Raw genomic sequence first — 27,486 nt, forward strand, 5'->3', positions numbered from 1 at the left:
AAATATTAAATTATTTTAATTAAAATTAATATTATAAATAAATACAAGCACATTTCTATTTAAAATCACTGCAACCCCTAAATTAATAAGAAGAAAATATGTTGATCAGTTTAAAAATGAAATGCAACCGAGAAAAAAAAACACTACATGTAAATTACGATACGATAAATTTACACCATTTTGATTTAAATACTGATACTATATTTAAATAAATAAAGTATAGTCAAATAGTTATTAACTAAATGTAAGGCCCTTAAGCTGTTTCTACTTCAATAACATGTGTATGTTTTCTTCTCTTATGTATTCCATTAAATTCGTTTTGTATCTCTTCCAATGTTCTACCCTTTGTTTCAGGGACGAAGAAATAGACAAACATAATTCCTATGACGCATGTCACAGCAAAGTGACATAGCGTCCATCCTGGCCTAACCATATCCACTAAATTCTGATATAGTTTCGTCACACCAAAAGCCAAAAACCAATGAAATCCAGCAGTTATTGCTGTTGCACGTCTTCTTACGTTTGGTGGAAATATTTCTCTTAGCATCAGCCAAGGTATAGGTCCTACACCAGCAGCGTACACGGATACAAATATGCAAAGTGTAAAAAGCGGTACCCAAGTATTGTTTTCAGATAAATTCGATGCTTTCAGGTGATAATAAATTGCCAAGCTTCCCAGACTAACGGCCATTGCTGCAAAGGATATTAAAAGTAAAACACGTCTTCTCACTTTTTTCAAGAACAAAGTTGAAAAGTATGTAGAAGACACCAAACAGAAACCCATAATGATAGCAGCTCCAGGTGGATTCAAAGAAATAGCAAACGTCTTAAAAATGTTCTCTGCATAGAAAAGAACTGGATATATTCCGCTCATCTGTTGAAAAATCATTAATCCAAAAGATACGAACAGAGCTTTAACTGTTGCTCGTGAGCTGAAAAGCTCTTTAAATGTTATTCTGTTCTTGGCGTAACTTCGTATTTGTTCTTTCAAAACTTTTATTTCTGCATCAACATCATTGTCTATTCCTCGAAAATATTTAAAAGCTGCTTTTGCTTCGCTCTGTTTTCCTTGTGACATGAGATAGGCAGGCGATTCAGGCAGAAATATAAACGCTATGAAAAAGGCAACTGGTATACTTGCACATAGCACTGATAGCCAAGACGTGCTTTGAACCATACCTGAAAGAAACAAATAATAAAAAATAAATTCAAAAAACAGATATAGTACTTTACATGGAAGTTGGAACGTATAATACGTAGTGCGAAAGTTCCTTTTTCTTAGTATAGATAGGAGGACGAGCGTATAGGCTACCTGATTACCATCAAGTCACTTACCAGTGGTCATCAACGGCCATAGACATTGGCACTGTAAGAAATGTTAATCATCGCTTACATCGCCAATGCGCCACCAACATTGAGAACTAAGATGGTATGTCTCTTGTGCCTTTAATTACACTGGCTCACTCACCCTTCAAACCGGAACACAACAATACCAAGTACTGCTGTATTGCGGTAGAATATCTAATGAGTGAGTGGCACCTACCCAGACGAGCTTGCACATAGATCTACCACCAGTTAAAACGTAATTTACGTTAAAATATACTAAACGGCTAAGGCAACTAATTTAGATCTTTGCATATTCTATAGCAACTGCTATTCACAAAGCGTGTATCGAACAATCTTCTACATGCATGAGAACGAGACGTGCGAAAAATTGTTATGAGAGTTGAAGTGGCTATAAAATAAATATAAATTATTACAAGGGCGTTATAGGGCAGGTTCAAGAATACTAAAAAGGGCACCACATCAGCTCCTAATATACGCACGAACGACTTCGCCTGGCCCGAAAAATTTCCCGCAAAATAATAATATTATTCTAGAATATGCAATACAATTTTTGTAAAGTGCTAACATATCAACTGTTATGTGACAAAAAAATAAGGGTTATATAAATGTTCTTCATTTATTATATTTTACAAATGGTTTTGTAATAAAATAACCGACATTATTGTAAAATTAGTTCTTGTTTCTGTTCATATTCTACACGATCACGCAACTTTCAACCGATTCAATTGAAACTTTAAACAGTTTTTGGAATTGTAGCAATTGCTGTAATAACGCCTTTCATACATTACTAGTTATCGACCCGGTTTTACACTGGTAGATAGGAAGATCAATGTATTTTAGTAGTATTGTATATTTATGTAGTTCTTCTCTGAGCGAGTCTTCCGTGAGCGACTACGTCGGGGAAGAAGTAACTGTGATAAATTTAAGTCAATCGGTCGGGTAGTTTAGAAGATATCGCGATGAGTGGTTTTTCACTTATATATACATAAAATCGTATTATTTAATCTACGTTAACATAGACCATATTTGATTAGTTTATAAACGAAATAATGATGTAATGTGTAAATATATACAATGCCTCGCTGTTTCACCCACGTTGCAATGCAACCTAGGTCTAGATTTGAAGAGTTCCTTTGCGAGTACTCTATTTAATTAACATAAATTGTGAATATGTCTCAATTCGGTTCATAAATTACAAAATAGAAGTTGTTAATAACCTATCGTAGATATAAATCATTGACTCGGCAACAGAAATATATTTAAAAAGAACGGTTGACTAACAGGGGGAAAAAAAAGTTTCTTGTCTTTGCCTATTATGTATAAATAAACAAATGAATCGACATTTACATTTAAAAACTCTATAAACATACTACACAGGATCACGTTAGTATTAGGTCATTTTGCTAGAGAAAGATGACGATATTCACGAGAAACGATGACGCACTCATGATCCATAAGAATTTAATTAAGTCGTTAAATGAATGATGTTAGATACCATATGCCAACTTACCGATAATATATCCAAAAAGAACACCACAGGAGAAGTGGACGTGGTAGAAATTTACTAGTGCTGGCAGAATATGCTTCTCAGCGATATCTTCGACGTACGGAGGGATCCCAACACTGAATGCTCCCACTGCCATCCCACCAACAAACCGACCGACGTAAAGACCGTAGACATTAGGACTGGGGATACGAATAAATGATCTCCATCAAGACATAAAGATAAAGCAATATCACTCTTTTATAACATATTTTTATTCAATTCTATGTCTCCTATACTTACAAAGTCATACAATATACATAACTATATTTATGTAGTATATAACATGCCTCGTTGGTCTAGTGGCTTGATGTAAAGCCGCAGACCCGGAGGTCCTGGGTTCGATTCCCAGGTCTGGCTAATAAAAAGTTATTGGGTTTTTCTGTCAGAACGTTCTCAGTAGCAGCCTGGAGTCTGGAAGTTTGAAGTGTGTTTCCCGTGCCTCGGAAAGCACGTAAAGCCGTTGGTCCTGCGCCTGAACTCTTTCCGGTCGTGTCGGATTGCCGTCCTATCGGATTATGAGAGTTAGGGAATAGAGAGTGCATCTGTGTTTGAGCACACACTTGTACACTATAATATCTCCTGCGTAGTTGGCTAATCTCTCTTTATAGTGGCTGCCGTGGTCGAAGCCCGCCTGAAGGACATTATTATATAACATAAACAGAAATAGCAAATGAAGATGATAAATGCCTGATTGATTTTGTATTGTTTTTGTAGTTACCGATTGCAACGATGATATTAATAAAATAAATTACTGATAAGTTTTTTTTTCATGGAAAACTGTTTGTTCATACCTAGAAGCGACTAAGATCCAAGACACAACTAAAGGAAGAGCGAGGTAAAGCAATGTCTTCTTCCTGCCGAAATGTTCAGAGATGAGCCCTGCAGGTACAGCACCCCACAGCGCACCAAGACATAGCAGGGACGCCACCCAAGATGCTTCAGATTCTGTAAGCTAAACGAATAAAAAAAATCCGTGTTAATTAAAGTAAAGTAAGTCTATGAATGTCCCACTGCCTAAGGGCTCCTCTCGCTTTGAGATGACGGTTTAGACGGCTTAGACCACGCTGTCCTAAAGTTTTCTAACCTATAGCTTAGTTCTAAACTATCTCAGCTCTGCATTTCGTATATGTATTAGAACTTTAGATCATTATAATTGTTTTGAAAAATTGGTTTATAAGCCTTAAGGCCGCTCCTTGTAACACAAGAATTGGTTATAATCATTTCTGTACTGTTTACATGTAGTGTACAGTAACATATAAATATATAAATCATTCATTTATATACTTTGTAAACTGAATTTCAATTCAGATTTAATTTTATTTACTCAATCCGTTTGTAAACTTCGATTTAATTAATATTTATTTACGAAGATCATTTTTATATGACTGGGCGATGAACTTTACAAAGGTTTATGTGCTTTCTCGAGTTATTTACAAGATATTTGATATTGCTGTATAAATTAAACGAATTTATTTACAAAGATAAGGTTGCATGATGAATTGAATATGCTTAAGACATCATTTTTTAAATATAAATAAACTTTGTAATTTTTGTAACGTTAAATTAAAATAGTCGTATATGATAAGAACTCACTTGGTGGAAGGGCTGAAAGCAAGCTCGTCCAGGTAGGTGATAACCACTCATTATATATTCTTCCACTAAACAGCAATACTAAGTGTAGTTGCGTTCCGTTTTGAAGTGAGTAAGCCAGTGTAACTACAGGTACAAGGTACATAACATCTTAGTTCCCAAGTTTGGTAGCATATTAACAACGTCACGGGCGATGTAGGTGCGTGAGCAAATTGTCCACCTGGTGATAACTGGTCACCACCACCATAGGCAATGATGTAAGAAATATCAACCATTTCTTACATGTTAATGCGTCACCAACCTTGGTAAATAAGATGTTATGTCCCTTGTGCCTGTAGTTACACTGACTCATTAACCCTTTTACACACTGGACACTCACCACGAGTTTTGGATGTGTGCCATTGGTTGAAAAGCCCTCGGATCTCGACGGCAGCTGAAAACAAAAAAAAACTACATTTTAATTTCCGAATTGAACATTATTATTTGAAGCGAATATTGTTTGTGTTTGCGAAACAACCAATAATTATAAAGTAATTACTTTGTAGCTAATTGAACATGAAGCTTTATAAACCACTTGACCAACCTATATATATATATAGTTCTATTACTACCTCATTGGTCAAGTGCTTAGAAAAAAAAGCCGAGATTAACCGACGGTCATGGGTTCAAGCCCGGGCAAGTACCACTGAATTTTCATGTGCTTAATTTGTGATTATAATTCATCTCGTGCTTGACGGTGAAGGAAAACATCGTGAGAAAACCTGCATGTGTCTAATTTCATTGAAATTATGCCACATGTGTATTCTACCAACACGCATTGGAGCACCGTGGTGGAATAACCTCTAAACCTTCTCCTCAAAAGGGAGACGAGGCCTTAGCCCAGCAGTGGGACATTAACAGGCTGTTACTGTACTGTATATACATAGATGAATTTATAATACACAAATCAAGCACATGAAAACTCGTTGGTGCTTGCTCATATCTGAACCCGCTAACTTCGATTAAGATCCGAGCAATAATGTTATATCTATTGGATCCTCTCGGCACCAATAAATCTGATCATCAAACGCGATTCAGACTCGCGTGGTAAGCGTTTACTATTTCGTTTTCCCTAAATTAAATAAAAAATAAAAAAACTTTGACAATCATTGAGATTTCCATAGGCCTTCATGTAAATGGGTTACTTTATTTTTCTAATAACTCTAAATGCCCTTTTAAATTTAAAAAAATGTATTTTTTTTATTTTGAGCTATTTTATTTTATATGTCATGAACTTAACATTTTTTTTTGGTTTAACTTCTCTCTGAAATTAACACTAATTAGAGTAAATTTGTTAATGTTTTCGGGAAGCTTAATGCTTTCCTGATTCATCAATCCATCTGTCAACATTTTTTTCTCCAGTAAATTCAGAGAAAACAGTCTGTGATTGACATACGGCCAGACACGAGAGTGATCCGAGGGTACCGTTTTTTACATCGTGTTTATGGAACCATAAATAAATAGTAGCAATATATTAAATAGATACGTTACGAATAGATCAGTTTGATTAGAAATATAAAAATTCTTATTTTAAATCAAAATATCCTTTATCGAAAATTTCAATGAAATACATATTATAAAACTTCTCAAAAGCTTACACAAAAATCTAAATGAAAATTTTCGTCTTCATTTTTAAATTTCAACGAGAAATTTGCATTTGTATATAATTTATTTGATTATATTTGCTTAGTTGGTTAAATATGGTAAATAACACAAATAGCAAATACGAGTCTAAGTTCATTTACTAATTTTTTCACACATATCAAAGGAGCATGACCAATATTTGCGTTGGCCCCCAACGCTTGGTGAGTTTAATAGTATTGAACGGTTTTTGAATTCACTGCTTTTTAATAATTCAAAAATTTCTATATATTTTTATTGTTCAATCAAATTACGTCATTTGCGAATGACGACATTTTATGCGAATAATACTCATTAATACAAATAATAATATACCTAATACCACCTACTCTAAATATTTGGTGAAACAAACGATATTGCTACTAAAATTTGGTGAATAAGAACGAGAAGTTCGCTAGTAAAGTGTGACCATTATATCCTTCTATTTTCTTTACAGAATTGTATATTTTCAAGGTCTAAATCACAATCAGGTTCACTGCTGGTGTATACAAATATGACAGTCTTTAGCCCAAGAGTAGAACAATTATAAGCTAATACTTGCTATTACATAGGCACAGTACTTTTCTATAGGTAATATAATCATAGCTCCTTAGATTTCATAAATCCAATCCTTAGCTTCTAATTGCTTATATTAGACTCCCCTCAAAGTTTGTTCAATCGTATTTGAATAACAAACCCACGGAAATTATAAAGTTTTTGCAATGAATACAATATTTTAGTCGTCTTATTAGAGAAATTCTCGAGGACACTTGAAAACATTTTGATATAATGATGATTTTGTAAGAGCTATAAGAAAATTGTAAAGGCAGATCGAGTTGTCATTAACTGTATAGAATATAACACATTTTATTTGCAAACATTAAATGTTATACAAATATTGTTTTAATTTTATCTAATAAGGAATTGATCATTCACATTGAGGGCTAATATATTCAAATTAAAAATAATATATATATAATGGGTTAAAAGCCGCCTAGCTCTGTAAAATCAAATTCGATCAAGATCCTAATATCTCCACAATTTATAAAATATACAATAATTACAAGATTAATTAGAGGGGTGAACAGAAATATTAGTAATTTCTTAAAAATAAATCTAGCCTTTATTCTTTAAAAAAAATGGGTAATACACAAAACTCCATAGTTTGTTTGTATATATAATCTCAATCCTACAGATCCGATTAAAATTTTATTTTTTCGTTCGATAGCCCTTTTCTTGAAAAAGATAATATAACTTCACACTTTGCCCCACGCGTGCCAAGAACTAACGTTTTTATACAGTAACTACACGGTTAACCCGTGTCTAAAATATATAAAACATAAACTGCGCGGAATGGTGGAACATATATTAGCAACATTTCCATGTTGAATCACTATTCCAAATCTTTGAACGAAAACAAACGAGCGAAGATATATATATATATACCATTATATCACCAGTAGAGATAATAAGGGTGATAAGTGTTGCGGAGAGTTAAATATTAAGTATTAATATTAAAATGTATATTATCAATAGGTAATTATTTATCGAATACATACTGCTAGACGTTGACAACAGGTCAGCGATTACGTTGATGATATAGTAACGGCATGTGAATGTCCCACTGCTGGGCTAAGGCCTGCTCTCCTTTTTTGAGAGGAAAGCTTATTCCACCAATGTGAGTTGGTGGAGATACATGTGACAGAATTTCAGTGAAATTAGACACATGCAGGTTTCGTCACGATGTTTTCTATCACCATAAATAAATTAAGCACATAATAATTCAGTGGTGTTTGCCCGGGTTTAAGTTAACTAGACCTATACGATTGGGCCTTCTCGGCTTATGGTGATGATATGATGTTCCAGTTTGAAGGGTAAGTAAGCAGTGTAACTTGCATCTGTGCAAGGGACATAACATCTTATTTCCTAAGGTTGGTGGCGCATTGGCCATATAAATTGTTAATATTTCTTACATCACTAACCACCAGTTGGCCCATTTGCTAGTTCGCCTACTATTTCATAAATATATATACATATTTATGTATCCTGTACAAACATCAACGTATGCTAACTCCAAGCTGTTCTAATATTAATATAATCGAGTAATATAATAAGCCTTATTGATAAAAATTAAATTAAGGGAAAGACGTTACATCTCTTTATTGGTTTCCATTTACCAACAAACAGCCCGTTTGGCCGATCGTCTAGCTAATACAATAATAATAAGTAAAGTCGTTTGTTTTTAAGTTCAACTTCCACTTACTCCAAGATACTCTCACTTGACTTATCGGTCTTATTCTATCAAGGATACAATTAGACCGATTATAGGTGATAGAAGATAATTGATTTCTCATAGGCGATGTAAGCGATGGTTAATATTTCTTACAATGCCAATGTCTATGGGCGTTGGTGACCATTTACCATCAAGTGGCCCATATGCTCGTCCGCCTACCTTTATTATTAAAAAAGACCTTATCCTATATACAAATCTCCTATCCTGATTTTCCCTCCAAAATATGTCGAACTAACACAGTTTTGTCTTAATTCAATTTAGGAAACTCAAAGATCCTCAAATACATGCCTTAGTTAAGATTCATTAAGTTAGTCAGTAATCTTTGTCTCAAGAATGCCGACGTTACTTTACTTACGCTACAAACGGGCTGTTTTTAAAACGTCGACATAACAATATCATCCCTCTCGGACCGCTTACTGAGTACACATGTTTTACGGCTTATTTGTGATTAAAATTTATTGTTAAAGTTACAATTAAAAACAATAAATCCGTGCTATAAAATAGGAGTGCATAACCAATAAGGAGGTATACGTTCATCGCGACGCCTGGTACTTTGCGCCTAGTACAATCCGCTTCGTGGCTACGATTTATAAGGCCCCGCCTACTATACCTCTTGCGAAATCCTGCTGCCCTGGTACTTTAAATACGATTACTTTTAATTAAAATCCTAATTATTTATTAAAAATAAAGTTGGGGTGACACTTTGTCAAGGGCATATATAGAAAAATTCCAATTGAACACTCCCCTCCGAAAACACCTACTCCTATGTTACAGCATTCTCAATCATCTCCGGATATAACCGGAGATTCCAATGTAACCATGAGGTCACAGAGACTAAAGCGTAAACAGGGAGATGACTTGGAATATTTTCTGAGCAAATTTGAAAATATGTTCACTACATGGACAGCCGCACAGGACGCGAAGTATGAATCACTACTAAGTACCGTCAACACAATCAGAGATCAGAACTGACACATTTCATCATCAATTGAGTTCATGCGTAACAAATACGAAGAGCTGAAAATTAAATACGACACACTTATGCAAGAAAATCTAGAAGACAAGGTACAAATTAGAAATTTAGAGGAAAAAATAGAAATACTAGAAAGAAGAAGTCGTGCTACTTGTATAGAAATTAGAAATATTCCGAGTTTGAAAACCGAAAAAACGCAGAAATTACAAGATATTGTTAAATCACTTGGTGATGTGCTCAAAAGTGAGATTGACCCTCATGAAATACGAAACATCCACAGGGGATTTTCAAAAAATGAGAAATCTAAAACATTAATTGTGGAATTTTTGTCGGTAATCATTAAGGACAAAATATTGAGCTCGGAAAAACGTTTCACTAAGGACAATAATGGCGACAGACTGAACACCAAGCACCTGAGCCTCGATGGACCTCAAAAAACAGTTTATGTGTCGGACGTCCTTACACCAAGCATGAAAAGACTCTATTTCCTTGCAAGAGATTTTGCTGCGAAAAACAAGTACAAGTTTTGCTGGGCTACTCCAGGTAATATATTGTTACGTAAGAAAGAAAATGAGCCCTCAATTCGGTTAAAAAACGAACAAGACCTCAAGCGCTTGGAAACTACATAAGCGACTCGGGCTTATTATTACTGTATTCTTTTCTCTTAATTATTAATCTATTGTTTGTATACACATTGCACACTCACACATATACATCAAACTCGGTACTCATTTTACTTTTTTAACTCAATTATAAGAAGCACTCAATCAATTATTAAACTTCTTAGTATAATAAATGTTTATATAGCGAATATACTAATGCTCATATCCACCTCACTTAATCTTATGCAACGAAAGCAAGAAAAGTATCAGACTAATTTAACATTTTTCATGAGTCCTCCATACTGCATCTGTAATATTCGATTTTAATATAATGGCAGAATTAAATAATATAAATAACATTGATAACCTTGAATTAACAGTCTTAAAATGTTGTGATCCGGAATATTGTAATACCTTAATTTTGAACCCTAATGCTTATCTTAAAATATTGCAACAGAACATCAGAAGCGTAAATAAAAACTTGATTTGAATCTCGATAATAGGACATTTAAGCTGTCAACATTTTCAATATTGACATAATAATTTATCTGAATGCTGGCTTTCTAACGTCATTAATCTCCCAAATGTTCCGGGATACACGTGTTTTAGCACTTCAGTAAACTACAATCAAAACGATGGGGTCATTGTTATTTTGAATAATAATATAGATTTTAAAGTAGAAGAACCTAACATTGCCTTACAATAAAAATAAATAAAGACACGGTGATAATTGCCATATACAGCCTCCTAGTTTCCGCCTCTTAAATAATTTCATTGAATCTCTCCACAACTTGCTCGTGCAGCTCTCATCATACAAAAACATAATATTAATGGGAGACGTCAATATTAATATTGCTGACTTAAATCAGGATACTTCGAATTATCTTGAAGTCCTGACATTTTTTGGTTTAATCCCGGCATATTACACACCTACTAGAGCCAACAGTTGCTTAGACCATATAATCTTTCTTTTCTTGTCTTTTACCTTCATCTTAAAAACAGCAATAACAGATCACGAACCAATTCTTTTATGTATGAATAAAAATACCAATAGTATGTATAAAAAATTAAAATACTCATATAAATTAAATTACTGACAACTTAAAAGATGATTGTAAAAATTCAGATTTTAGTGAGATATATAATATAAATAACAATCCAGATCAGTGCATGAACATATTTATTAACCTTTTACAAAACATTATTTTGAAAAACACAATTACCAATAGACTTCCTCGAAGTAAAATAATTAAAAAACCCTTTTTTAATTTCTAAACCTAAGGGTTTGCTGAAATGCATAAGAACTAGGGATAGAATGCACTACAAATTGAAGAAAGAGGTAAATAATGAGACTAAGAATTACAAACAAACGTTACAGGAATTTTTGTAATCAAATTTTAAAAAAATGTAAGAGGAACTACGAAAGAAATGAAATTAAAACCGCTGGAAATAATAACAAAAAAATATGGAACGTAATAAAAAATATTAATAACTTAAATAAAACTACAAACCAACCTTTTTAACTCCTTAATATAAATAAAACACCAGGGATGTTTTATTTATATTAAGAAATTAAAAGGAGTTAAGAATCAGTAAACTCAGTAAACAAATACTTTGCAAGCATAGTTGCTGATCTGGCCTCAAAAATAACTTCAAACCTACCAACCACCTTCACTAATATCTTTAGAAAACTATACAAAACTCATTCGTTCTCTTAAGCACTACAAAAGATGAAATATGTAGACTTATAATCGACGTAAAATCAAACTGTAGTCCTGGCTGGGATGGCATAACGTCCAAGGTACTCAAGTGTCTAATTGAATTTATGGTGACTCCACTCACCTACATTTTTAATAGATGTTTATCCGAAGATATATTTCCTGTTTCTCTCAAGAAATCCATAGTTATACCCATCTTTAAAGCCGGAGACAGAAACCTTGTATCAAATTACCGTACAATCTCGATATTACCATCCCTCTCTAAAATACTTGAAAAAATTATAAATAATTGACTTGTTAAATATTTGGAAGATAAAAATTTAATCGCAGATACACAATATGGCTTTAGAAAGGGAAAATCAACCTCAGATGCAGTTCATTCTCTTGCGGATTTCATAATAGACAAATTAGACAATAAAGAAAAATGCCTAACTATTTTTATTGATCTTCAAAAGGCATTCGATACAGTCTCTTTGAATAAAATGATCGAGAAGCTAGACAGTTTAAGCATTAGAAATAGACAACTACAACTTTAATAAAATTATCTGCTAGATCGCTCCCAGCAGGTTAAAATAGGTGACGTTATCAGCAATGAGAGATTTGTCACTTATGGAATTCTGCAATGTAGCATTTTAGGCCCAACTCTATTTCTTTGCTTTATAAATGAACTTTGTAACCTAAAGCTAAGAAATTGTATAATAATATTATACGCAGATGATACCACACTTACATTTCACGGTAAAACATGGAATGAAGTATTTGAATTTGCACAAGAAGGTTTTAACACGGTTAATCACTGGATGGCTTATCACCTCACTTTGAATCCAAGTAAAACTCAATACATAGTTTTTTTTAATACGAAACACACCTAATAATACAATATCACATCAATTAGTAGCTCATTCGTGTAATCTAGCAGATCATACCAAATGTACCTGTCCCATTATTAATAAAATAGATCAAACTAAATACTTAGGTATAACAATTGATAAAAATCTTAATTTTAAAGGGCATCTAAAACAATTAAGTCAAAAACTCAGAAAACTTACATATGTTTTCAAAAATATGAGACATATCGCTGACTGGACCTTCATCAGGGCTGTTTATATATCATAATGATATCATATCATAATCAATCTTTAATAGCATACTGTATAACTGTATGGGGTGGTTCAAACAAAACGCACATAATTGAAGTTGAAAATGCTCAAAGAATGATACTTAAAGTAGCTCTCTGTAAGCCACGCATATTTCCTACTGTAGACCTAAATAGGGAAGCAAATGTTCTAGCAGTCAGAAAACTTTACATTTTGAACATCATTTTAAAAAAACACTCTAAGATTAAGGCCTCACTGATTGATATAGCTGACTCTAGAAGATCTTATGAAGTATGTAAATCTGTAATGGTCATAGACATTTTTTGCCCAAAAATTCTTTGATTTTAAAGCAGCCAGGCTTTACAGTAAATTAAGCAAATTACTCTCTATTTCAAATTTACTAAAATTCGCATGTAAGAGGAAATTAACTGACTGGCTTTTAAAACTGGACTATGAAGAGACAAAAATTATTAATTTAATACATTAATAATAAACAAGCAATTGTAGTAAAAAAAATAATCTACACACCATATATACACATACATACACAGAGACACAACCACACACACACACACACTCACACACACACACACACACACACACACACACACATACACACACATCTATAAACGTGCGCTCACACGCACATATTCACAAGCATACATTATCTCTTTATTTCTATTAGCATAAGTATAACTTATTACTAGATAATATATTGTAAAAGCTTTAGTGTTTCTCCTGTTTTCTATAAAATTAAACAAATAAATAGTTCCATACTCAAGAGCAAGGGAGCCAGGAGACCCTTAGCACAGGGCAACCTAGTTTGGGCTCCTGTCTCCCACATACAACTGTATTTATATATATTATAAAAAAAGAAAATATAAACATTATTGTCTGTGGGAGAGAATAAATAAATTTATTATTATTATTAATATTATAATATAAAAACATTTTTTCTATCAATTTCAGAACGATTAATTTAAGTAATAATATACCGAATTGTGATCAGTTCTATATTGACGACGACCAACGAGACAGTTGACTGCCTCGTTGGTCTAGTGACTAAATATAAAAAGTTCAATTCCCAGGTCGAACCGATAAAAAGTGAGTTTCTGTCGACGACTCTCAGTAACAGCCCGGAGTCTGGAAGTTGGCAGTATGTACACTCCCGTACATCATAGTCTGATCTAGATAAGTCTAGTAATTGTTATTTAATAACATACATCAAACCGCATCAGAAAACGTGGTGGAGCAGCATTAGCCCAACAGTGCGACATTTACAAGTTTCTATATTTCTATATAACTAGTAACTAAATAAACAGTTTTCATGTTAAAAACGACAAAACGCCAGAACATAAAACGCCTATCTACAGAACCCAAGACGGCTCCTGCAGGATATTATTTATTGGGCGGGTTATGAAAATATTATTTATAGCTTTCCAAGAAATATTGTTTCAAACTGCTTACAAATTAAAATTTACAAGGATTTTAAATAACCCTCGGTACGATTGTGAGTATATAAAAGTCTTGTTTGCTTATATCACCATTTTGTTATATGAATGGTAAATAATAACCATTCCTTATATTGTCATTGTGCTACTAAACTTATAAACTAAGATTCTATGTCCATTGTGCCTTTAGTTCCACTGGCTAACTCACCCTTCCAAAGAACACAACAATAGTTAGTATTGAAATTTCACGATAGAATATATTATGAGTAGGTGGTACCTACCAATATCAGCTTGGTCAAAGCCCTTCAAGTTAAAAAAATATATATACAAAATACTCACCTCAACTTGTCCAGATGTAAACAGTGGCAGTGCGGATGACGACCAAGCGACGCAGACACCAGCAGCAAACGCTCCGAGGTTGACTGGAAAACAAACAATATTATTGATGACAGGCATATAATCGACAATCTCATAATGACTCACATCTCAATTAATATTGTAAACATTAAGCGTCATAATACAAAAGCCAAAACTATGGTTTAATTGTTACGTCCCTTTACATGTACCTATACCGTGTACTCAATTGTGGCAAGTAAGCTAAGTTTCCTCGATAGAATTGGGTTATGTAAAATATTGCGCTGAGGAATTATTGGTGATATTTATTAAAATAGTTTGGGTGTTGGGAAGAGCAGGTGTTAGGTTTAAAAAAACTTTTGTTCTTTTTTGAGGCTTAAACTTGCTTCATACTAAATTTTATCAATATCGGTTTAGTGGTTTAGCCGTAAAAGCGCATTTATGATATAAATACTAGACTAAATGATGTAAAGTAATAAGAGCTCGTTAATCTCTTAAGGTTTTCGCATTTGTAATATTAATTATAATTAATTGCACTATAAGTTATATAATATAATAATAATTTCTAATACGTAAAGTAATTTTATATTTTGACTTTAATAAATAACCTTCGATAAGATGTAGAAATTCCATCACAATCGTAAGTGGCGCCTTTGCTTTGATGATAGATAGTTCTTGACCTATTTTATCTAAGGAGGTTAGCCTGCCTGTATCAACATCTATGAGTTATATACACATAGTATACTTGTATATAATTAAAGGGTTATAATCAAAGCCTATTTAACATAATTGAACGGAATTTAGTCAAGTGATGGCCCAATGATTAGAACGTGTGAAACTGAATAGTTGATTTTTTAATTCTGCCACATTTGTATCCACCAAAACGCATTGGAGCAGCGTGGTGAAATAAACTCCAAAACCGTCTCCTCAAAAGGATAAGAGGCCCTAGTCCAGCAGTGGGACAATTACAGGTTGTTACTTTGTTTTTACTTTCAAATTAAAGTATAAAAAAAACGTTAAAACATGTAGATCTCCGACTAGGCTATGACCTTTCCTATTGTGGAGACAGTCTGAATTTTATACCACCACGCTGCGCCAATTCGGTTACACATTCTTGGCAGATTTTCATCCGATACGTAAAGATTTCTTTACAATGTTTTCAATAAATTAAAAAAATGAAAATTTCTTCAATATCGAAGTTATATAAATATACATACATATATCAACTAGATGTATTTCATCTTAATTACCTATGCCGGTCGCAATGTATTGTGTAGTAATTCCTGACGTGTCTCTCTTGATATCTGGAACTGTCTCCAACCGCTTCAAGATCTTCGAGTGGCCGTTTTTGTTGTCTAGCATATCTGAATGTGACCCGCCCGCTTCAGGATCGACCGATCCATTTTGTTCGTCCACTGTAAAATATATATGGTTTATGGTTAAGATATATTGTGATTTACTTTCTAAATAATTGAATAATAATCAGTGCGTATATATCACACGAGTTTTATTTATTTCCGAGTTCCGTAAAGTTCTAATTACTACTAAATTTCACAGCCTTATTTCTACCAGAGTGCCACAGGCCAAGCTGCCGCCACTAGCGGTATGCAAACGTCGCGTTTGGCACTATAAGTCGGCGGATTGGGACGGTATGCGCGATTACTATGCGTCGGTCCCTTGGAAGGAACGTTGCTTCAGTGGGAATGACCCGACAGCTGGTGCCGCTGCTGTTGCTGGCGAGATCATGCTGGGAATGAAATACTACATTCCTAGCTCAGATCTCATCAATAGGGGTACGCGTAGCCGTTGGTTCACGCGTGAATGTGCCGACGCTGTATCATCTAAGCAGGCGGCATATCGCGCGTGGATCAACGGCTGCATTAGCGGGGCATCTAACATTGACTCACTGAAAGCAAACTACAATAAAAATTCCAAGTCCTGTAGGAAGGCATACACGAGAGCGGATGCACAGCGCATTGTACAGATTGGTCATGACCTTATTTCGCATCCTAGGGGCTCCCGTAGCTTCTGGCGTCTGACCACGTCTGTGCAAAACAATTTCTGCCAACCTTCGCTGCCACCGCTCAGAAATCCGGACGGATCGCTAGCTCACAGTCCGCAGGAGAAAGCCGACCTCCTTGCTAAACTCTTTGCCGACAACTCTGTGATCGATGATTGTAGTGCGCAGCCACCAACAATACCTTCGTGTGGCCACACGATGCCTGACATCAAAATCAGGCAACGTGATGTGCGTGCGGAGCTGCAATCACTCGATATACGGAAAGCTAGCGGTCCCGATGGAATACCAGCCATTGTGCTGAAGAAGTGCGCGGCGGAGCTGTCTCCTGTGTTAACGCGCCTGTTCCAACTTTATCTCTCTTCGGGATGTGTGCCGGAGGCTTGGAGAAGAGCTAATGTGCAAGCGGTTCCCAAAAAAGGGGATCGGTCTGACCCGGCAAATTATCGGCCAATAGCTATCACCTCAGTACTTTGCAAGGTGATGGAACGGATTCTAAACAACCAACTGATCCATTACCTAGAAGATCACTGTCTAATTAATGATCGTCAGTACGGGTTTCGACCAAAACGGTCCACAGGTGATCTTCTAGCGTACGTAACGCACCTCTGGGGTGAAGCTATCGACAAGCATGGAGAATCGTTGGTTGTCAGCCTCGATATCTCCAAGGCTTTCGACAGGGTCTGACACAGAAGTCTTCTCTCCAAGCTACCGGCATATGGTCTGCCTGCTCAGCTATGCACCTGGATTGCCAGCTTCCTACACAAGCGTAGCCTTCGTGTTTTAATAGATGGTTGCGCTTCACAATTCTATGTAGTGAATGCTGGCGTCCCCCAGGGATCTGTGCTATCTCCCATACTCTTTCTTTTGCATATCAATGATATGCTCTCTCTTGGGAACATACATTGCTATGCAGATGATAGTACAGTGCATGGTGGATACCACGGACGCGCAGTGGCTGGGCGGGCGGAAACTGAGGAGAGGCGGGAGAATCTTGTCATTGAACTCGATAGGACGTTAGATCTCATCGCCAAATGGGGCTCTGATAATCTTGTTGAGTTTAATGCCAAGAAAACACAGGTATGCGCTCTCACGGCGAAAAAGTCAACATTTTCCCCTCTTCCCTCCCTCTGTGGTACTCCGCTGGTGATGCAAAGCAAAATCGCTATGCTGGGGATTGACGTTCGCTGCGACTTTAGTCCAAGGGATTACATCGAGGCTGTTATAAAAACAGCTTCACGGAAACTCGGAGTTCTGAACAAGGTGCGGCGCTTTTTCACGCCACAACAACTGTGCCTGCTGTACAAAACACAGGTACGGTCTTGCGTGGAATATTGCTCGCACCTTTGGGATGGCTCCGCTAAGTACCTACTTGAGGCCTTGGACCGGTTGCAGCGACGTGCCGTACGCATTATTGGCGACGTAAAGGTCACAAACACCCTTGAACCTTTACAATTGCGTCGTGAGATAGCAGCACTGAGCGCTTTCTATCGACTGTATCACGGCGAGTGCTCTGAGGAATTATTCTCTCTAATTCCTGCTTCCCCCTTCCTTCTTAAGTCCACGCGAGCTGGTTCTCGATGTCACCGCCTAACTGTGACATCAATTCCATCGCGAACAAAGAAATTTGGCAACTCCTTTCTTTGTCGCACTTCCAAAAAATGGAATTCCTTACCAGCTCACGTATTCCCCTCCTCTTACAACCCGGATTCCTTCAAACGAGGCGTGAAGAGGCATCTTGCGGGCCGGCAAGGCGAAGGCGGCTAGTGCAGAACGTTTTTCCCGTCTGTACTGGCCGTCGTCGCGTTTGGACTCTACTACCACTTACCATCAGGTGGAGTAGAGTCATTTGCCCTCCCGGCGATATAAAAAAAAAAAAATTATAGATGCCGTATCGTACATGCTATCTTTCCACGTAACATATAAACTGGTGGTAGGGCTTTGTGCAAGCTCGTCTGGGTAGGTACCACCCACTCATCAGATATTCTACCGCAAAACAGCAGTACTTGGTATTGTTGTGTTCCGGTTTGAAGGGTGAGTGAGCCAGTTACAGGCACAAGTGACATAACATCTTAGTTCCCAAGGTTGTTGGCGCATTGGTGATGTAAGCGATGGTTTACATTTCTTACAATGCCAATGTCTATGGGCGTTGGTGACCACTTACCATCAAGCGGCCTATATGATCGTCCGCCTTGCTATTCTATAAAAAAAAAAAACGTATACGCCTGCCACGTATTTATATTTCGATTTGGACATGTGATGAATCGAAATATACCTTTCATATGCGTGTGACTGGTAGAGAAAGCAAATTCTCACAAAGTTAAACCTTCGATATAATATTACTCTGTTTTGCAATAAAGTATATAAATAAAATAAATACTTTATATAAGATCTTTTAAATTGACATTTAACATTATTTAATGAAATGTTCACACTGATTCGGATTGTTTTACCAATAAATTCAAAAAAACCAACAAGATTCTCAATAGTTACTGTTTTCAACAATTACATACAATTACTTTAAACTTTCCATGACTACTTCGTGTAGTACAACAACTTCAAACTTTTTTGTCATCTCTATAATTTCTTATGAAATATACCTTTTCTTTAAATGTTTTCTAATACAAGTTCAAAAGGTACTTGATTAGATAAAAAAATCTGGGATTTTATTATTCTTTTTTTGTCATTAATTAAACCATTATTAATTCTTATTTTGTGATTGGGATTGTGAGTGTGATTCTAATTCTAATTATTAATGTATGCTATGTAATTTTTTTTAATTTTTATTAATATTATGTGTAATAATCATTTACCAAAAGTTTGGGCCTTGATGCCTGAAAAATAAAAAAAAATCTTGTGTGGATGTGTTGAATTTTCTAAATCATAAAGATAATCTCAAAGACTTATATTAAGTCAAAGTTAAGAGACTAAAACCTTATAAAGGTTTTATATTTTATCAACGATATTGTAATTAACTGCTATAATGGAATATAGTATAAAAAAATTTAAGAGTAATAATCAACAGTATTACCGGTATCATTACGTGTCAGACACGTAACACAAAAAGTTTACCTTTAAACTTCACTCGCATCGCAGCCAACGAAGTTTCACTTCAGAACAAACAACATACTTAAATAATTGTCATTACGAAGGAGAAATAGTTGACACGTAATTTTGTTTACACGCGAGTAGTTGACCTGAGAACGTTACGCAACAATCACACACACATACGGTACAAACTGTCATGCTTATCTCAGTTGAATACGCTCTATAGAAAATGCTTTTTATAATCTCTTTCGTAGCAATTTTCCGCAATATTTCCGCAAACCCGTAACCTGGGTACTTGACCATTATTACTGAACTGAAAATGATAACTACACATTACACGTCGGCTACACATTAAATATAGCTTGACGTTTGTCTTTGGAGTAACGCTGGTAGCATTGAAAGCATTTTCAGTGTTAAAAAGAAACATTTCGATTAATTTAAAATAATAACTATTATGGCCGTTGCAACACAATAATATCTATAAAAACGAAAAATCTATGCTTAAATGTTTTACTAAGCGCAAAATTCGAAAACAATAATAAATATCACTAAATCATTATTAAGCATCCAAAACTATAATTTCGATAAATAAATATCTAGAGACTTAAAATTTAAGCACAATCGTAATTTAATTTATGGATAATAGTAACTAATGAACTACCTTTCGTATTTTCTCGGTTACATTGTCATTCCGAACCAGTATTCAAAACTGCTCGTAAAAGACTACTTGAATAGAGTATATTTTGATCTTGAACAAAAAACCTATTTGTTTGAAAACAAGTAGTACAATCACAGTGTTCAATTACTAGTCTAGACCAATTAATCTTATTATTCCAGTTTAGTGATTTATGTCGAATCAGAAATGTCACATATAGATAAACTTTTAACTTACTACTTAACGAGTCAAGTTTAAGCACCGTTCATATCACCGTATGCTTAGCTTAGCGTAGCTTATGCTATAATGATAAGTATAAAATATATATTTTTTATTTTAAGTGTTTTTTTTTAATATGGCAATGACCTTCTTGTCCAATCGGACAGCGCAGTTTAGTAAAATATAGTGTTCTACTCTTACTTGTGTGATTATTTTTTCTAGTTCATATAACTAAATAAAATTAATATATAATCAATAATATACATATATATTGATATCGAGTTATATACTCAGAACAAATGACAAATTCACTAGTTTTCTACACCTATTTCACACTTTGGAAAACACATATATTATATATATCGGTCATATATATATATATATGTATCGGTACATATATATATATATATATATATATATATATATATATGTATCGGTGTATATTTAAAAAAAAACGTCTTAAAATTGGCAATTATAACGAAACACATAAAAAATAGGCCAAACTGATAACCTCCTATTTGAAGTATAATAATGTCAGTAAAAATTAACTATATAAGTTCAGTTATATTATGTAAGAAAAAAAAAATTTAACTTAAATCAATAAATGTGTATGTGTGTATTTATGCGGCTGTGTGTGAGAATGTAAGTTTTTGCATTTTTTGTATTGACCCTTGTCACACCCTTTTCCAAGCATATATTTGATAGCTACCCCATCTGATGTTAGATTTTATAATTACTAATTAATATTGCCATTGTAATAATAATAATTAGCAATTTCTAAAACTGTCGAACGAACCAATGGTACTACGTTTATTGTTAGTATTTTTATGTACCTATAGGATACCTTTTTTATTTACCAACGGTTAGCACAGCACCTAACTGCAACTGTTTATATTATTTAGTTTCCTTGATCGTAAAACAATTTTAACAAATATAATTCTCAATTTGAAATGGAACAACATTGGTAAGAATCCGAATCATTTTCCAAAAGTTATCGAAGTAAGTCCACGATAAGTTCCACGAGTAAGATAATTACAGGTTTTCCATTATAACTTCTAGCTAATCCATTATATTATCCAATGGCCTTTCCCAAATTGGGAACCTCTTGAATTAACAGTTATTCAAAGGAGAAGATTTTAAATAACATCTACGTATTAAAAGTTACTGACTTCATCAGATATTCACTTGGTTAATGATTTTGCAAAATAAGACTGATCCAAATCAAATCGAAGTATACTTTATTCAAGTAGGCTGTTCAAAGCACTTTTGGATTGGCGTTTTACATGATTAAAGTTTCAGAAAGTAAATTCTCTCGAGATGATCTGACAATAAAGTAAATACTCTTTTTGTTCATTTAAATTATATAAATACTTACTATTTCTTATTTATAAATCACTTATTAATGATTGTTAAAATATAAAAGGCAGATTATGCAACATTTTAATTAAGAAATATATCTAATTTTTATTTGATAATGTTGTGCAGGTGTATAGTTAAAATAAATGATAATATCCTTATAACTTGACGTATAGATTTTATATGAAATAAAAAAACACATACTCCTCACAACAGATGACCAGCGCCGATAAACTCAATGTTATCGAAACTTTGAAAAACTTTTCTATATTAAATGAAATAAAGCGCGAATCACAACGCGACGAGATTGACTGTTGGTCCCATGAATGTAATCTTGATAAGAAGTCAGCTTCTTCAATATAACAGGGCTGCTCATACATCGGTCGCTGTTTACATGATATTGGCATGAAGAACTTTATTATGTATGAGCTATCCACGATTACATTTACGTTTACTTAAATGAGCCAGATTTTTTTTACTTTTCTTTGCGAATAGTTAATAAATTATTTCTGCGTTTTTTTTTTCAATTTTAAGACACGTAACTTCGTTGAACTTGTGCTTAAACTATCTGTGGTTATTTATAAATTATAAATATACAAAAATTAAAATAATAAATACCCAAAAATAACCAATAATTATTATTTTTGCAAAAAAATATTATTATACATTTATTTATATGTTTAAAGAAACAAGTCTGCAAGTTTTATGTGTCCATTCTGCCAGTGGGATTCTAAAACTCGAGCACTAATTTTTAATAGTACCCCTTGTGATTGTAACTGGCTTTCAGTATATGTTAGTAAAAAGAGAGTAAGCCTGTGATCGCGCTCACACTTTTGCGTTGGGTTAATAATTAATCTTCCATATTCTCCGTGCCAGAAATACGATCAGAGGGGGTTTATCGTTTTATGGTTTACTCGGGTAAAGTAAAAAAATGGTACGAGATATCACATTACAACATATCATACATCACAATATATTGAAGGCCATCATAATAAGGGTCTTGATACATTTAAATCTTATGACAAAGTTATCCTGTGATCGTGGATTATTGAAACAATGGGATTATTTTTTTCAGAAATCGACCTATCCGTATATAGACATGACAAAAAGGCTGTGATGTTGGTATCAATAGGAGAATTAATATTGCAGGCAATTTCGTATGCCATGCAGATGGAACGAATCTGAATGTATGCAAATTTCATGAACGAAGCTACGGTAATTTTCTATGTATTTCGTGTAGACACATGTGCTTACTAAGCCTACTAATAATAGGCTAGGCTAATTTTATTGGAAAAATTACGAATATTAAAGTGCCCCAAATAGTTCACAATGAACAGCCAAAATAGTGTAGTGGCCAGAACTGCAAAATCTATATTTGTAGCTTTAAGCCCGGAAAAGGACCGCTGAGTTTTCATATGCCATATATACATATTATAAATGCTCAGTGGTAAAGGAAAGCTTTGTGAGGAATTGTATCGGGTGAAATTCTATCACATTAGTGCGCAGCATGGTGAAATAAATTGCAAACCTTCTTAAAATGTGAGAAAGCCTTTGGTCAGCGGCTTGTAATTTACTGGCTTACTTAACTATTTTTTAAGTTCAAAAGATTTAAGCTAAAAAAATCCACGTATTTAACCACATTTCTTCGTCAAAATATTGACGTGAAAAGTAAATATATTCAGATATCAAAGGAAGAAGTTTACAAGTTCCTTTGAATAGAGGCTTCAGTATTCACTCTACCTGTTCAAATTATCGGTTATACCGAGGAGAACCGTCAAGGGACTCGGCTTTTGATCTTTATTACTTTTATTTTCTCCCAAGTCGGATAAAGCAAGGATTTGAATAAAATGTTGTAATTTCATCTATTAGCGTTTATTGTTAATTAGCTTGTAATTGATTTCTAGTTTAATTTTTAATTTTAAACTACTGTTCCATAGAAGTGTATTAATATTTCTGAAATCCTGATAATGATTTAGCACTATGCAATCATCCAACAAAAAAATTAGATCACAATTATCTTTTAAGAATATTATCCTCGAGGATATAAAAAAATATCGCCTTTAGTAATAAAATGATATACCAAAAAACATTAAAGTAAGCTAAAAAACTTTGTATTACGATTTTGCTGTTAAATAGCTAATGAAGGGGTACCTGCCCATTAACGTTTGAATAACTTATGAGTATGGATTGCTGCCCAGAGGAGCAACTAGCCACACAAGCCATAGTAAAGAAAACTTTGTGCTTATTTCAAATCTGTCGCAATATTCTGGTCACCAAAAAAAACGAAGCTTAATGTAGACTATAATTTTGGCTATAGAGGCAAATGCAACGAACAGGATATATTTTGGTGCACAAGCGTATACCCACACATGTCTCCAGTCCCTCAGTTTTATGTTCCGATGGGATGACAATACGATACGACAGGAAAGAGTTTTCGTGCCGCAACACCGGCTTGCGTACTTACTGAGGTACGGCAGTGCAACACTGTCGGATTTTACTCCAGATGTTACTGAGAATGTTTTGACAATAACTTTTTAGGTGCTCGACTTGGGCGTCAAACTTGAAGATGATCTGCAGCGGAACAATCTAGTAGAAATCATAACGATTCAATAATTTCTATGGAAGCATTAAACATTTAGATCCCGTGTGGGTTTTGGTGAGCAACCAAAAACATTCTACAATGTACCACGTAATAACAACACGGATAATCTGTCTTTGTTTACGAAACAAACTAGTTTGTATGTTGTGACGCAACGCAAATATACCCGTATTTATCTTTTCTCTGAACTGGCATAATTTAGAGAAATAGAACTGTTTAACCAGTAGAGTACAAAATGAAAACATGCCAAGGATATTAGAAGTTCGAAATTCATTTTCGGTAAAAAACCGTCCTAAAACTTAATTCTATGGTATTTTTAATATCAAAAATTGTGAAAACTATATTAAAAAGTTTAGGCCTCGTAGAAAATTTGTTCCACACTCTGTTTAACAATCAAAAATTTCATATAAGGATCACATAATATATAAATTATACAATAATTTAATTTAAAAAAAAAACATGTATGAAACATGTAGTTTTTGTATTGAGCAGCCCTGACGTGATAACCTTTTAACTGTGTCACAACCCTAGTCTCGTAGCTCCACCGTACATCATCACACTCATACAAAATGATCCACGCAACTATAACACTTATTTCCATGCTTCTACGTACTAAATTTAAATTTACGAATGATGTTATAACTTAATTTTGTTGTTGAATCGTACAAACATCGATAATATAATATTTTTCTGTCTATATTACTGATAAATTTGATTTCATAAATAATCAATGCATTTATTATACAAGCACATCACATAACGGACCGGAATGGCTCAGTGGACGAACACGTCAATAACCAACTATCGCGGGATCAAATCTGGACAAGTAAAGACGAGGTTACTTTGTTTTTTATTGTTTTATATATGTTTATGACATTTAAAAAGGAATACGCGTTATTTTCTCACACGGTTGACGGCTAGCTTATAAAGCTGATTCTGAAGTTCTGGGTTCGACCTCCGGGTATGGTCAGTAAAACTTGTAAGGATTTTTTTTAGTAGCACCTCAAATTTTAAAAGTTGGCACCATTTGCTCTCCCGTGTCTCGAAAAGCAAGTAAAGATTGCGTCGCGAAAGTCGTATCAGATTGCCGTTTCATCAGATTATATGAATGTGAGAGAGTACTGTGTTCATACACTTGTAGACTATATCTCCGGCACAGTTGACTCTTGAAAAATACCCCCTTAATGAAATCGATCACGAGGACATAACTCATGTTAAATGGATACAACCTAATTATGAGTAGCATACAACTTTGGCCACTTTGCCTGGAAGAGACACACGATCTCTTCCAGGCAACCAACGGCGTAAAGAATTCGTCATAGGATATGAGGAAGGTGGTATACGGTGGCATGTAATAATAATAAATAAAATAACATAAATCTATAACAAAATTAACTGATAAATAATACGTCAACAAAATAAAATATTATCAATAGATAATAAAATTACAAGTTTATAATATAAATACAGTTTTTTTAAAGGAATTACTAATATTTCTATTTACCACTCTAACTAAAATGTATGGCTTGTGTTAGGAGTGTTTATGACAATAGTCCAAGGATCAAACCTACGATTTTTACATCGCTAGACGACCCGTAAACGAATGCATTATTGACGCTTTAAAATATTTATTATTTCGGCATTTTTGTGTCCAAATTCTATGACAATAAATCTGTACGGTTCGTAATTTTTTACGAAGCTCCCATCTCAAATCATAAAAACGGTCTATAAGTGATAAAAGAAAAGACTGACGCGTCCACAGTTTACGATGTGACAGGACCAGATAACGGGAATATCTTAGGACTGCTTCACACGAAACATAACATAACCATTTTGAATGCTATGCCTACTACATAAAGTTCAAATTCAAATAAACGCAGTTTTAAGAACTATTATATAAAACCGAGACTTCGATTTACGCTGGTTATGAATTCTTGTTGACTATATTGTAAAGCGCATTCTTATAAAAAGTTTCTTAACAAAACATATAAAAATACGTATCACCGTATTATATGCGTTTATCGATTGCCATTTGTTTTGATCATTATGTATTTAGTAGGGTGACAAAAAACCACGCTTTAGTAGGGTGACGACAGTACCTATTGTCGTTACGCTACTAAGCTATATCACTGCAATATTCGACTGCCAATAATATTCATATTTTGATCTTAAAGTCCAAAAAAATCAGTAGTTACACTCCCTAGTAACAGTCTAGTCTTCGTTGATACTAGCCAGAGAAAATCTGTCAGGACGTCCTCACTTTCATCCATTTTACTGGTGGTAGGGCTTTGTGCAAGCTCGTCTGGGTAGGTACCACCCACTCATCAGATATTCTACCGCAAAACAGCAATACTTGATATTGTTGTGTTCCGGTTTGAAGGGTGAGTGAGCCAGTGTAATTACAGGCACAAGGGACATAAAATCTTAGTTCCCAAGGTTGGTGGCGCATTGGCTATAAGCGATGGTTGACATTTCTTAGAATGCCAATGTCTAAGGGCGTTTGGTGACCACTTACCATCAGGTGGCCCATATGCTCGTCCACCTTCCTATTCTATAAAAAAAAAAAAATCATAACGAACATAGTCCATGCAGTAAAATAATTACACGGTATTTCTACTTACATTTTCCTTCAGATTGTGAGTTCAGTATTCCTGGTAAAAAATTCACTAAAAGCACTCTCATCGCTTAGTGTCAAATTCTCTAAAGATTCTTAATTTCCATAAGTTTTTACTGTGGTGATTGAATCAACTGTTTCTCCAATTAATTTCAAGTCATTACTGATTCCACAGCACCCTGTGACGTCTCGTCCATTTTCATATCGCAGCATCCTTCCTGTGATAAAGTGTTTTTGTACTGTTAGGGATAGGTTTAGATAAGTAAAAAATTAATATTTATTATTTATTTAATACTTATTACAAGATTAGTTTACGATTGAAGCTACTTGAAGCTTATATTATATATC

At 34.3% G+C, this 27,486-nt stretch overlaps 1 protein-coding gene across 7 annotated transcripts; it reads right to left on the minus strand.

Annotated features, from left to right (window-relative positions):
• On the minus strand, positions 1-27,221 carry LOC126778138 (facilitated trehalose transporter Tret1-like). Of its 7 annotated transcripts, none has more exons than XM_050501548.1 (7): positions 27,146-27,221; positions 15,881-16,045; positions 14,616-14,698; positions 4,863-4,916; positions 3,685-3,845; positions 2,858-3,033; positions 1-1,179 (listed from the first exon to the last, which is right to left on the minus strand). In XM_050501548.1, the coding sequence occupies exons 1-7, from the start codon at positions 27,204-27,206 to the stop codon at positions 254-256; spliced, it is 1,626 nt and encodes a 541-aa protein (XP_050357505.1). In that variant the 5' UTR covers positions 27,207-27,221; the 3' UTR covers positions 1-253. The 7 variants fall into 7 exon arrangements, with proteins under 7 accessions (XP_050357505.1, XP_050357507.1, XP_050357508.1 ...); XM_050501550.1 differs by lacking the exon at positions 27,146-27,221 and adding an exon at positions 22,130-22,257; XM_050501551.1 differs by lacking the exon at positions 27,146-27,221 and adding an exon at positions 21,945-22,079.
• Between the last annotated feature and the right edge of the window lie 265 nt (positions 27,222-27,486).

This window comes from Nymphalis io, chromosome 25, assembly GCF_905147045.1.
Source record: "Nymphalis io chromosome 25, ilAglIoxx1.1, whole genome shotgun sequence".
NCBI classification, from domain to species: domain Eukaryota; kingdom Metazoa; phylum Arthropoda; class Insecta; order Lepidoptera; family Nymphalidae; genus Nymphalis; species Nymphalis io.

Coding starts and splice junctions, on each gene's coding strand:
- LOC126778138 (XM_050501548.1), bottom strand. CDS start 27,206: ATGAGAGTGCTTTTAGTGAATTTTTTACCAGGAATACTGAACTCACAA. Junction 14,699..15,880: donor ATACATTGCGACCGGCATAG/GTAATTAAGATG, acceptor TTTGTTTTCCAG/TCAACCTCGGAGCGTTTGCT. Junction 4,917..14,615: donor TTACATCTGGACAAGTTGAG/GTGAGTATTTTG, acceptor TTTTGTTTTCAG/CTGCCGTCGAGATCCGAGGG.